This window comes from Panicum hallii, chromosome 5 (assembly GCF_002211085.1).
Source record: "Panicum hallii strain FIL2 chromosome 5, PHallii_v3.1, whole genome shotgun sequence".
NCBI classification, from domain to species: Eukaryota; Viridiplantae; Streptophyta; class Magnoliopsida; order Poales; family Poaceae; genus Panicum; species Panicum hallii.
The window spans coordinates 24,983,456-24,997,704 of record NC_038046.1 but is presented as its reverse complement, the minus strand read 5'-3'; the positions used below and the strand labels follow the sequence as shown (position 1 = coordinate 24,997,704).

General features: G+C 44.6%; 1 protein-coding gene and 1 non-coding gene across 2 annotated transcripts; both read left to right on the top strand.

The window, feature by feature from the left end:
• Positions 1–1,680, top strand: LOC112896029 (transcription factor MYBS1-like). The gene is made up of 2 exons (XM_025964062.1): positions 1–638; positions 831–1,680. Exons 1-2 carry the CDS (start codon positions 211–213, stop codon positions 1,273–1,275), a joined length of 873 nt encoding a protein of 290 aa, XP_025819847.1. The 5' UTR covers positions 1–210; the 3' UTR covers positions 1,276–1,680.
• A 4,580-nt stretch (positions 1,681–6,260) lies between these two features.
• LOC112896048 lies at positions 6,261–6,367 on the top strand. Its single transcript, XR_003229338.1, has one exon. It is a non-coding gene; the product is annotated as a small nucleolar RNA R71 (small nucleolar RNA).
• Positions 6,368–14,249: the final 7,882 nt, after the last annotated feature.

The following is a 14,249-nucleotide window of genomic DNA, read 5'->3' as shown; positions in this document are numbered from 1 at the left end:
GATTACTAACCACCAGTATATATCCCTACACGCAACACCACCCTTGTGGATAAGGCTCTGTGCGTGCGCTAGTTTTAATTACTAATACTAATCGTACCGCGCCGCCGGCCGCCGCCGCCGCCGCCGCAAACGTGCGCCGCTCCGCCACTACCACCGCAGCCATATCATCGCAGGAGCACGCACGCCACGCGGCGAACCAGACGTCCCACGATGACCACTCTGTCAACGACGACCGCGGCGGCGTGGACCAGGGAGGAGGACAAGGCGTTCGAGAACGCGGTTGCGGCCGCCGCGGCGCCGCCCGCCGATGGGCCGCCTGACGACGGCTGGTTCACGGCGCTCGCTGCGAGCGTGCCGGCGCGGACGGCGGAGGAGGTGCGGCGGCACTACGAGGCGCTGTTGGAGGACGTGGCCTCCATAGAGGCCGGCCGCGTCCCGCTCCCGCGCTACGCCGGGGAGGAGTCCTCCGCCGCCACGCCTGACAGCGCCGCCGGTGCTGCGTCCACGCCGAAGGACGGCGGCGGCGGAGGGGGCCACCGGCGCGAGGAGCGGAAGAGCGTCGTCGACGTGGGGAAGAGCTGCTCCAAGGCGGAGCAGGAGCGGCGCAAGGGCATCCCGTGGACGGAGGAAGAGCACAGGTTCGTAGAGAATCTCTTGGAGTTCTTGAATTCGAAGCTTTCATCTTTTATTTCATCTCTGGATATGGAAGCACAGAGCAGACTCAAAGATTCGCACAGAATGATTCCAATCGTAACTAGCACATGGTGATGCTGGTGACGTTCTTTCGTTCATAGTTGCTAATCTGGAGTGGTAATGATACGGTGGCGCAGGTTATTCTTGCTGGGGCTGGACAAGTTTGGCAAGGGCGACTGGCGGAGCATCTCGCGCAACTTCGTCATCTCGCGGACGCCGACGCAGGTGGCGAGCCACGCGCAGAAGTACTTCATCCGCCTCAACTCCATGAACCGCGACCGGCGCCGCTCCAGCATCCACGACATCACCAGCGTCACCGCGGGCGAGGTCGCGGCGGCCGGCGCCCCGATCACGGGCGGCCCCGCCGCCGCGGGCGCGATGCCGATGGGGCCCGCGGGCATGAAGCACCACCACCCGGGGCCGCCGATGGGCATGTACGGGCACGCGCCCATGGGCCACCCCGTCGCCGGCCACATGGTGGCGCCCGCGGCCGTCGGCACGCCCGTCATGTTCCCGCCGGGTCACTCGCCCTACGTCGTGCCGGTGGGCTACCCGGCGCCACCGGCCAAGATGCACCAATGATCCCTTAGCTGCATGATCTCGATGCGCTTCTTCTTGCTCATGCGTTTGCACATCTGCAAAGCTGCAATTGTTTGCCTTTGTTCTTTCTTGATTTTTGTTGATCTTGTGTAGCTAAAGCAATCCACCCATCCTTCCTGGTCTCCCATTGATGTAACATAGATGACTTGAGTGAGTGCAGGGCAGGCAGGCGAATAATAAGTATCTGCTGACTGTTGCAAGAGCTACTTATAATCACACCCATGGAGGCTCCAGAAACGTGTAATTAACTGCAGCCTTCCAGGGTGCATTGATCTATCATTTGTGCAGAGTTGCAACTGGGGATTGATGGATTCCATTTTGCGGATGTAAATTGGTTGCATATATCTCATTTATGCATAAAGATATTGATCGCCACATTACATTTACTTTTTTCCCCTTCTTGAGCATCCCAAGTTCCCTTCAGCAGACACTGTTTTCAAACAGTGTTGAGTTTGAGATTGAACTTGTGTTGTTTCAGTTTCACTGATGATATGGTTTGACATTCAGTTGAGATGGATTAAATGTTCCTTATCTTTTCTGAAACCTTCTTCTTATCATTCTGGAGTAGAAGGCATACTATGATAAATATATGTGTGTCTGTGTTGAAGTTCACCAAAAATAATGGCAGTGTTCTAACGAGGTAATTCAACTGACCGAATTGAAAAATTTGTGTTTTTTTTTATTGCGAATACATCAGTACATCTAGTTATGAAACCACAATGTGGACCCCATGATCGAGTTGACATGGCAGTTGACGTACTTTCTTGATCATCTTAAGTTCGTCTCAGGGATCATGAGCCAAAGTTTTTTCAGTTGTTTTACAAGGTGGATGCTATGGGAGGGAGGGAAGTGTTCTGGCAGCACTGAGAATTTGGTGTCATACTATAAATTGCGATCTATTACATAGTTGCTTTTGAAGCTGCAGAGCAGGTGATGCTCCGGGATGCAGAGGCCTCCTGAATTAACAACCATGTCTATAGAATTAACGTTGATTATTGTAGCATCCAAAATGAATAAAGGGCAAAATATGTTTTCTATGCAGGAATACGTAAAGTTGATAGCTAAAATTAATTTTTTTATCCGCTGGTCGGATGGACGAACGGACACTGTGGTTGCATAGAGATCATCGAGTACTTTTCATTTATCTATTTATATATTGTGTTTGGAGTAGAGATCAAGAAGTTACACTTTTTTAGTTATTAACGGGTCCACGCTACAATTTCTGTGTGCTACAGTACCCCACGCTACAGTACCCGCCCCTCTCTTTTTCCCAAACCCTAAACCCATAGGGAGAGGAAGAGGAGAAATTAGGGCACGTCGTCGTCGATCCTCGTCGTTTCTCTCCCAAAACCGGTTTGGGTTCCTTTCCTCTTTCAGTTTTCCCCCATCTCGATAGGTTTTCCTCGTTGTTCATGGTGGTGCAACCTTATATGGTGTAGTGTGGCGAGGTTGGATGCAAGGAAGAAGGGGAAACAGAGCGTAATTGCCGTAGGTATCACCGCCTTTGCCTTTGCCCTTGTTGTTCTCAAGGGGAAACCATAGGTGAGACATGCCTTGCTGTAGAACATATTTTCCTTCTAATTTTAGAAGTTTTTAGCACATGAGGGTAGCGGTATTAGTCGCCTTTTGGACTAGGGGTAAGGTTTTGCCTTGGTCGCTATTCTTAGCACGCCAGCAATCTGCGCAGTAGCTGTTCGTGGCAGTTTTTTGTGTTCTTAATGATCTCAAAAAAATATTAAACCTTTCTTGGAGTTGAGGAAGAATTAGAGATCTTTCCATGGCCATAAAGAACACCTCAATCGGATTTAATATGAGGGAGAAATTAAAGTTGGAATCTGACTGTTTTTCAGACACATAATTTTGTGCAGAGTCTGTTAAATTAAAGTTTAGGAAAAGCTAATGACACGATTGGAATTTTCTGTATATGTTAAGAGTTCTACAGAATTTTACAAGCTTTCCAGATTGATAAAGTTCATATTTATCCGAATTTTTGAGCTTCAGTTATGACTGTTTTAGTAGGACTGTTGTGCAGAATCAGTCAGATTGTCAGATTAAGATTTACCTCAAAATTACCCAATGTTGATGATTTTTCCTCTACTTTTGGATAACTAGAAAGTTGTAGGTTCTGTAGGTACTTTTCAAATGGCAAAAGATCGGAATTTTTATCCATCAGGATTAAAGGGTTGTTGATCAGAAAATTGCTGTTACCCATTACCTGTCATTGTGCCATGTCTCGAGGCTTAGATGATCTCCTTGAGACTGAGTAGGTTTGGCATGAGTACTCTGCCCTTGTTACCTTAATCATCTATGGAGCTTCTTAGCTCTTCCTTGTCTTGAGCTGTTGAGAGTTAGAACGGTCGATAGAGCAATACCTACCTTCTTTTTGTTCAACAATCCATATGGAGGTTTTCTTTTGAATTTTGAAAACAAGACCAGGTTCCTCGAATGAATCTCTCGGATCTCTCAAGGGTGTATGAAGCCTTACCTGGGCAATCTTTGCCTCCTCATATCTAGAGCTTTTGTAGAGCTCAAGGTATGGAATGGATGAAGCATACCTACATTTCATATATTGCCAAGATAAAGAGTGGATCCATGGAGAAACAAATTATAAACCAAGATCAAGATATGAACGTGTGTGGATGGATGAGGGTATGATTACTCTTTTTTTTTTGTGTGATCCCTCTCTCCTTTATATATATAATTTTTTTTTGGACATAGCTATCCCGTTATTCTTTTCTCTTTTTTTGGGTGATGCTTCTTAGCACGTCTTTCTTTTTCTTTGGGGTAGCCATATCTCTTTTTTTTAGGGATACTTGGAGAGAGATCACGTAACACATAGAATATTTATTTGGTGGATGAATGGACATGCTAATTCCCGGTGTATGAATTTTGCAATGGGTGCGGAGTGTGCGTGATCTTGATCAAGAGGATATGAAAAGCATCTCACTAGGGTCATAATAATTTGGCAAAGCTCAATGAAATAGCAAGTAGCATTTGTGTAGAGGTTTTTTATTCAAAGTCTATAGCATATGGCTCTGGTAGGACTTGTAGCATCATTGAGGAACATGTCTTTCCTTTTTATTTTGAAAACAAAGACTCCAGATATCATGTCTTAGTAAAGAGGAGATTATAAAGCTCTATCTTCCATATCTATGCTCGCAACAACCAAAATTTGGATGAAGCATGTGCAACCCACGAGAATTTCAGGTTCATGGCAAAGGTTTAAACAGCCAACAAACTCAAACTCAGGGAACACTATGCATAGGACTTAGGCAAAACAGATGAGCAAGAGTATAACAATTATTCATCCTTTCAATATTAGGAAGACTAGAGCATTCATTACCGCACATATGGAAGGGAAAGTTAAGTGGAAGAAAATATTTTTGTTGTTTTTATGGCTTTTATATTTTTATTGAAAGCGGTAAAGATAAAGTTCACTTGGTGGAGAACCTCCCCCAAGCTAGCTCTTGGTTTAAGGTCCGATGAGCAGGACCCTCTCCATACCTGTTTAACTCGAGGTCTAGTCGTCCATACCTGGAGAGGTCGAGGATGATGACATCTTCTTCTTTCAGCACACCTTCTTGTTCTTCTTTGTTGTCATAGGTGGTGTGGGAGATGGATCCGCGAGCGTGAGGCTGTGTATCTCCCAGTCTTCAGACCGTTCCAGCTCTGCCCATACCCCATCCTTCATGATCCCCATGCATCAGGTACATCTGTTCTCTTCTATTTTGAAACCTGAACTTCATGGTTCTCTCCCCAATGCGGAGAATGATTTTTCCTGTTCCAACATCTATCCTAGCCTTGGCATCTCTTAGGGACGGTCGCTCGAGAATGAGCGATATTCCCAAGTCACCCTCCATGTCAAGGACTACAAAGTCCGCGAGGATGAATGAATGCTTGACTCGTACCAGGAGATTCTCCACCATCCCCTCGGGGTATCATACTGTTGAGTCAGCCAACTGCACACACATGAAGGAAGGGGAAAGAGCTGGGTAACATAACTTTTCAGATGTTACCTTGGGCATGATGTTGACGCTTGCCCCAAGGTCGCAAAGGGCTTGCTCGAAGTGGCAGTCAAATATCAAGCAACTGATCATTGGGGTTCCGGGATCCTCCTTTATTGTTACTGCTAGTTTACCCCATAAATTTTTCCTTGGGTGCGTGAGCCTTTCTAAATAATTAGTAGAAGATGCACCATGTGATGTCTTATCCCATCTTGTGGTCACCGCTTTAATGCTCTCCAGGGAGGCTTCAGGTTGCCCCGAGATCTTCCCTGTTTCAGCAGAAGGGACAACAACTGCGAATTGAGCTAGTTGAGTTTCAAGCATTTTGTTGAAGCTCAGCTGGTTCTTGATTGCAGAGAAGATGCCATCTATCTTTGCTTGAATGGTCTCCAAGGATTTGTCGCTGGTAGCAAGCTTCTTTTGTAATGATTCGTTGATTTTTGCTTGGCCTAGGATAAGATCCCTCAACGAAGGTTGGTTTGGATTAAATGAACTTGAATTACCATTACCTCCTTGGTAGTAGGGGCGCAACTGATTCCACCCCTGACCTCCTTGTGGACGAAACCTGTTGTTGTTGTTTTTCATATACATGACGTCTTCATGGATTTCGGGGCAGTCGTTCCCCGTATGTCCGATGCTCCCGCAGACCTTGCACGTCATGCAAGCGTCTAAGGTTTGAAGTGCTTGTGTTGGAGCCTTATCTTGGGGACGTTCTTCTATCTTCTTAAGGAGGAGGTCTAGCTTAGCAGCCAGCAAGTTCGTCTCCTTGACAGTGTGCATGCCCCGCTGGCGTGGTTGTATACGTTCATCATTCCAACCTTGGTTGGACACCATCTTCTCGATTAAAGTTTTGGCCCTATCAATGGTTAGCGAGAAGAAAGCACCACCTGCAGCAGCGTCGATGTTGTCGCGGGCTATTGGAGTCAGCCCATTATAGAATTCTGAAGAATGAGCCAATCGTCCATCCCGTGGTGAGGACATGCTAGGTTGTACTCCTATAGCCGTTCCCATGCTTCAATTATCAACTCATTTGATGCTTGCAGAAATCCAGAAATTATTTCTCGAAGAGCATTGGTTTTGCCCATGGGAAAGAAATTGGCGAGGAATGCCTTGGTATAGTTATCCTAGGTGTCTACTGCACTTCTGTTGGTGTAGAACCACTGCTTTGCCTTCCCCAGAAGGGAAAATGGAACCAGACGGAGTCGGATTGCATCTTGGGTGACTCCCTTGATGACAAAAGTACTGCAGAGTTTCAGGAATTATTGGAGATGTGCGCTGGCATCCTGGTTGGCCTTACCATAGAATAGGATGGCCTGCACCATTGTAATGAGACCCGTCTTGATCTTGAAATTTTCAGCTCCAATGTTAATGGATGGCTCGACTAGGACATTATCAGCAGAAGGAGCAGAGAATTCACGGAGCGTCTTCTGGGCTTGGCGTTGGAAGTTGATGGAGCAATAATGACTATTTCGATGGTCGAGAGTGATAACTGAGGAAGCACGGCACGAGGCTGAACTCTTCTCAAAAGTGAGTTCGGATCCTAAGTGAAATTTTGCGGCAGATTGAAACCAGTCATACACTACCCTGTCTTCACACAAAGGAGAAAACAAAGCGAAGTTAGCCTTTTAAACAATGAACACAAATTAAGAATTTAATCAACAACTTTATCTATTCTTTTAACCAGTGCCTTCCCCGGCAATGACGCCAAAAATGCTTGTTGGCGTTTCGTAGTGTCATCATCAGGACGGTTAATTATTGGTGACGATGCTAGGAAACACCGTGTGGTATTTCTCACGTCATAAATAAATCCGCAAGTGCACGGAATACCATTGTAGTATTTTACCCGTGAGTAATCTCGGGTTTCGTATTTATATTTCTGCAGGGAAGGCTGTGGTTATGGAATAGGTAAGTTGATGATAAATTCTTACTTGGACATTCAATTGTATAAACAGGGGTAAGATAATATATGGATAATGAGGTAGTGTGACGCACAAGTTACTCAAGGTCAAACTCAAGCAAAGACATTAGGCAGGGAGAAAGGAAGAATAAAGCTGCCTTAGGACTTATGTAATTCTATCTAAACATATAGCTCATACTATACACTCATACATACAGATGAATATCCTCAGCTCTTGGCTCCCAGGCACTACCAGGAGAACAGCACAAGACTGGCAGAGGAGCCACCAGTCCATTCGGCTACTTTATGTACCTCCTACCGCAACTACCCGAACGGGGAGGATTATGCTGGACGGACAGGGCTGTCACCACCTGCCGCCTACCTCAACTAACAATGGGATAGAGCTGCATCCGGCAATACTAAATAACCTAGACACCACGTCTACGTTAAAGAGCGATACTCTAGTATCCCGCACGGAGCCCCCACCCTCCGGATGGACAGACATAAAACTAGAGCAAACATACGAATACCAGAACCGTTGTCGTGGCACTAGATTTACTTGTCTAATCATGCAAGGCATAAGGTACAAGTATAAACTAGTCATATCATACATGTCTAACACCACAGAAGAGAGGAAGAGCAAAACCCATACCGAACACTCCTAGGCAACCTCGGGAACCCGAAGAAGAGCTACTTCACCTAAACTCCACTATCCTAAGGACTAAAAAAGAGAGGAACTTGAGAGAGAGCAACTTGAGGTGTGTCTTTATTTGGAGCCCCTCCCCTCATATTTATAGCTGTGACCATAAGGTGCTCTTGCTGTGCAAATAGCTCCTATCACCTAGAACTGACCTTGGGAGCCAATGGGGAGGTGACACATTGAAGAGATAAGTCAGTGGAGCTAGTTCTGGTTCGGCCGAACCAGGTCTGGCTCCAACTAGGCTCGGCTTCATCTGGGCGATTGACATGTGGGCCCCGATCACTCCTGAGCGTGGCTTGGGTCTATCTTAAGTCGGTTGCCTGCTCTTGTGGGCCCTTAGATCCATATGAGGCTGAACAGTGCGTTCTGATTGGTCAATAGTTTTTGCCTTAGATTGAAGGGTGTGTTTTCCCTCCATTACTACTCAATTCCTGCATAGCACTAATTTCCAATGGACATGTGGAAATGGCATTATTCTTAGATAAATATGCTGGTGAGGAAAGCTAGTTCTCCCAATTTTCTGATCAAATTGAATGTCAAAATTGGTCTGCAACGAGGGTCAACAATTCTGACTAGTCGGGCTTCATCAACAACCATCACGGCATCATCAACAACCATCACGGCTTCATGAACAATCATCCACGAATCAAGCTATGTCACTTATACCTTTCCCGACTTGTTCTCCACAAGATCGGCTATTTATCTGTATATACCTTTCCCGACTTGTTCTCCACAAGATCGGCTATTTATCTGTATACATCTCTCGATGGGCATGGAACCCTCCAGAGCTGCACTGCGTCGACTACTTATCTGTGTACATCTCTCGATGGGCAATGAAACCCTCCAGAGCTACACTTCGCCATCTACTTTTTTTTTGCAACGCGCATTCTCTTTGTCGGAACATCGACTACTTATTTCTGCTTGTTGTCCCCTCTTTTTGGTCGCTAATCTGCTCGGATAGTTTTCCGCCTTAATCCGTGAAGCCTCGAGTCTTCGATCTTGACCTAAGCATCATACATAGTATGAGCGAAGGCTAGAACGGGGATCAGGTGTTTAAACGTAATAGGCGGACTACTCAGGAGATTCATATGACCTAAAAAAGAGCTCGACACTGCAAATTTATTTTTACACCGAATAAATTTTGGTATCTTCGCATTACACCAAATAAATTATGGTATCTTCGTATTGTGCTACATAATATGTATATCTACTATTTCAGGTCAAGCTTCATTGACAACTCTATAGGACGCTCAGCATACCTTGACGTGACTCCATTAGCTCCCAGGCTCGAGGGCTGGGCGCCAGTCACTACTCGACGTGGCTCCTTCGGCTCTCCTGGCTCATAAGCTCGGGGGCTGGACACTGCAAAATTACTCCCCGATTTAAGAGGCTTTTAAGGATTTATCTCGGGAAGATAATTGTTTAACCATTAATTTAGAGATTTTGTTCCGAAATAAGGAGTTTTTAAAATTTTTAACCCAGAGATCTTATCTAGCCATTAATTTAGGAATATGATTTTGTTTTGAGAGGCAATTTAGGATAATTTTTGGGGAAGTTATTTGATTAACCATTTTTTTAGAGATTTTATCCCGAAAAAAGGGTTTTTCGAATTTTGAACCAATTGTTTCCTCTTTTTACCATCATTGCAAATATTTAAAATACACTGCAATGTATGCCACATTCATTTGAATTATTTTTTTTTAAAATTTTTAGGATTTGGATTCAAGGCTCCGGGGCTACGGGGTACGTGTCATCAATGGCTTATTTTTTAAATTCTTTGAAAAATAAGGAAAAAATATTCATGACTAATTTGACCCTCAGCTTGATTCTTCGATTCAACTTAAGGCTCGGGGGCTACTGCATATGGGGTACGATTTTCATCGCACCCCATATAAAAGAAGACTTAAAACTACTCAGGGCATGAGCACCTCATAGCCTCGAAGTAGCTACGAAAGTACTCGGAAGATACTTTCAAGATGGAGTTTCACAGGAACTCGAAGACACCTTCTGAAGTACTCGGAAGCCTGCAGAACTCGGCTACGAAGAGCTCGGGGGCTTGTTAGACCCTATGGTAGAACCACCTGAATTAACTCGACTCAAGTGCACTAACCATCATCCTTAAAGATGAACCGGCTACCATTTTCAAACTGATTAATCCAATAGTCTGTTAGGTAGATCCCGATGCAACCACTTAATATTTCGATCGAAACAAAGCATACACATAACTCGCACAAAGGCAAGTCCAGAGATTACAACATTCCATGGATTTTATATTCACAAGTCGGACATCAACTATTACAAGTCGAAATCACCACTCGAGTACTTTTAAGATCAACATAAAACTTTATTCAGAGTTTAACAGCAACGGAAAGAAAACATGGTTATCTAGCATCGATCTGGATACCACGATGAAGCCCATACGTGGCATCACTCGGCAGAGTCATTGTTGGCCGGGGACGGATCCCACTCCACGGTCCAACCAGTCGGCAAAGTACTCAGCCAAGCCAAACCAGCTACCATATCTCCAAAAGACATACTTGAAAATATTGCCACAAGCAAGGCTGAGTATAATAATACTCAGCAAGGCTTACCCAACTAGTGGTATGTAAATACTGACTACTAAGCATGCATGGCTCTAAGGTTCTAGGGTTTTCTTTTTGCTGAAAAGCAACAAAGAGTAAGTCCTTAATTTCATATTTTAGCTTTTATAATTCTAGTTCATTTAACTAGTCTAGGTGATCATCTATCTCTAATCAAACATGGTGGAAAACATTTAATCATCCAACAAGTTTCATCATAGTCTTAGTTCCTCTTGTTACTCTATGTGGCAGAAGTATCAAGCAGTCTCAATTAGCGCGAGAAACAGACGATTTGAATCGAATTTCCTAAGCTTGCAAGGGAAACCTAAACACACGTAACGTGGTTACTCATGGAGTCACACATGCAACTTTCCTCTTTATTTCCGTTTTATGGATCAGTGCCACCGACCTCAAGTACAAGAGGTAAACGAACCACGGATGATGCAGGGCCATGACCCCTCTTGCACTCACCATTGGGCCCATGGGACAGCGTCAAGACGGTGGAACCTGTCCACGCACCGGTTCAATCGGGTACTTAAGCTTACTGATTACCATATTTTCGGCATGTGGTTAGTATTTTCAAATGCTTAACCACCACTACCACACACTGCGGCCTTAGCATTTTTCTCTACTCGGATGAGGCCTCAACCATGAGTGCTTTACCACAGCCCCGCCCGTCGACCTTATAGTTGCAGCATGTGGTAAAACATTCAACTCCTATAGTTCTTGCGAGTTGCAGGAAACCATTTGACTTTTACTGTACCTATTAGTAGAGCAACTACTCGACTTCCTGTTCTAGTAGTCATTACAAAGGTGCCTAGGATCATGCAGCTAGGGTTCCAATCAACTCCTATGGACTTAAATGCATAGGTAAAAAAGAACAACAGTTGCATAACTTAAATACTAGAATCATGCACGGGGCTTGCCTTCTTGTGTAAAACTAGTCGGGGCTTGCTCCGAACGTCGGTTTGGGTCTTCAGCGATTGCTGTTGGATTAACCTAAGCTTCGTGCTACTCACTCTCAGACTTGGGCACCAGATTGTAGATCCTGTCGGTGAGAGTCGAATCTATATGAATGCACATGTATGAATGGTTTTACTGGTACAAGAATGCATTATAAAGTAGTCAAAACTTAACTTAAGTAGTCGAAGCTGTCATCGATTTAGTGTAGTCAAAGTTGTAGTCGTACTAGACCGAGGTGCGACTGAAGCAGTCAGATGTGCAGCGGAGGTAGTCAAAGATACAGTGTAGTTGAACTATAGCCATAGCAGATGATGGTACAGTTCAAGCAGTCGAAGATGTAGACGAAGGAATAGTAGATGTTGTCGAAGCAGTCGGCAATGTAGTCAAAGAAGCCGTATGGTAGTCGATGTAGTCGATGAGGGAGCCATAGTAGTCAGAGTTGTGGCCCTGGCACATAGAAATGCAGATGAAGTAGTCGGTGATGCAGCCATAATAGTCGGATTAGTAGTTCTGGTAGTCGAAAATGCAGTTGGAGATGGAGTAGTCGGAGGTGTTTTGAATGCCACAGTTTTAGGCCACTAAATTTCCTAATCACCACCAACTTTTGTAAGGGTTCAGATAAACAGAACTTGAGTTATGAAATTTTTCATAACCAGCCAACCGTTTGTATCAGGCCTATCAAGTTCCACATCTTCCTGTACTATCTTTTCGAATCATGGGAGAATTGTGAAGCCTTTGCAGATAATAAACCACCATCTTTCAGATGGTTGGGGCAACACGTGGAAATCCTGATGGGTTCGGAGCTAGCAGTAGCAAGTCGCCGCCACCGCCACCTAGTCTGGTGGAAGTGATGGCCACTCAAACCGAATTGCTCCGACAACTTGTTCAAGGGCAGCAAATGATTCATCAATTCCTGCAGTAGCAACACCATCAACGGAGATATCAAGAGCTCAATGAGGTAATAAAGGAGGCAAGGGATGTTTACTCGGACTGCCTAATGCCACTAGCACGAATTTCAATGGAACTTAAGGATCCCCAAGTAAAGTGTTGGACTCTCAAGCATGACACCAGCGATGTAGACATGTGAATGGGAAATTACATGCACGGAATTCATTCCACGTGGTAGAAGGCAAACCAGCAGTACTACTAACACGAACACAGTCATAAGAGTAAGAACTCGCTCACCTATCCGAGAAAAGATGGACCGTACCAGATGCACCACACCCAAGAAAAGCTCAGTAGGTATGCCAGTAAGGACATCCTCAGGTAACAAACAGCCTAATCGTCCGAGCAAAACGAATCATTGCTTTAATTATGGGAGTTCTAGCCACTTTGCACGAGAATGCCCCCAGCCTAGGCAGCCAAAATCGGGGCAAGGTTCTAGTTAGAACAATAAGAATAAGGGAAAAGGACAGACTGTTCAAGTTCAGCAGGGAAGGATCAATTTCTCTACACTTGCTGATTTTCCAGAGGGTGCACCAGTGACGTCGGTTGATTGGAGCAAAAATATTCTCCAAGATTGATCTTCGTTCGGGCTATCATCAAATCAAGATTCGACCATGTGATATTCCCAAGACCGCTTTCTCCACTCGATATGGACTATATGAGTACTTAGTCATGTCTTTTGGTCTCAGAAATGCTCCTGCCTACTTCAGGTATCTCATGAATTCAGTTTTTATGCCGGAGCTTGACAAGTTTGTCGTGGTTTTCATCGACGACATTCTTATTTATTCCAAGGATGAGGAGGACCATGCTAAACATTTGCATATTGTTCTCCAACACCTCAGAGACCATCAGTTATATGCTAAGCTCTCCAAACGTGAATTCTGGTTGGATAGTTGAAATTTTTGGGCCATACTATCTCCAATAATGGTATCTCAGTTGACCCCAGTAAAGTTCAAGAGGTGATGGATTGGAAACCTCCCACGTCCGTGCATCAAATTCGTAGTTTTCTTGGTTTAGCTGATTATTATCGCCACTTCATTTCGGATTTCTCCAGAATTGCTAAACCTATGACCGAACAGTTGAAGAAAGGAGTAAAATTTGTGTGGGATGAAGATTCTGAAAAAGCGGTCCACACTCTTCGTGGGCACTTGACTACAGCCCTAGTCTTAGCTCAACCTGATAATACCAAACCATTTGACGTTTACTGTGATGCTTCTGGTACGGATTTGGGTTGTGTACTTATGCAAGACAATTGGGTTATTTCCTATGCTTCACGAGCACTTCGGCCCCATGAAAAGAATTACCCAACCCATGATCTTGAGTTGACAGCTGTCATTCACGCTCTCAAGATTTGGAGGCACTACCTTATTGGCACCCATTGCAATATTTATACCGATCGTAAGAGTCTCAAATTTATATTCACACAAGCTGACCTGAATATGAGACAAAGACGATGGTTGGAATTAATCAAAGATTATGATCTTGAGGTGCACTACCATCAAAGCAAAGCTAATGTAGTAGCGGATGCACTCAGCTGCAAAACTCATTGCAATTGCCTATCTGCCACATCATACAATGAGACGTTATGCTTTGAAATGCGGAAACTTAGGTTGGAAATGATTCCCCAAGGAACCTTGAATCACATCGCTATTGAACACAATCTTCATGACTGTATCATCATGGCAAAATTACATGATGAGGGTGTTAAGATCATCAAGCAGAAACTATCTCAAGGAGAGGAGAGGTACAAATTCTTTCATCAGGATCACAAGGGAATTTTATGGTTTGGAAGTTGCATTGTTGTTCCAAAAAATCACGAACTCTGAAAGCAGATTTTTGATGAAGCACATCTTTCCAAATTCTCTATT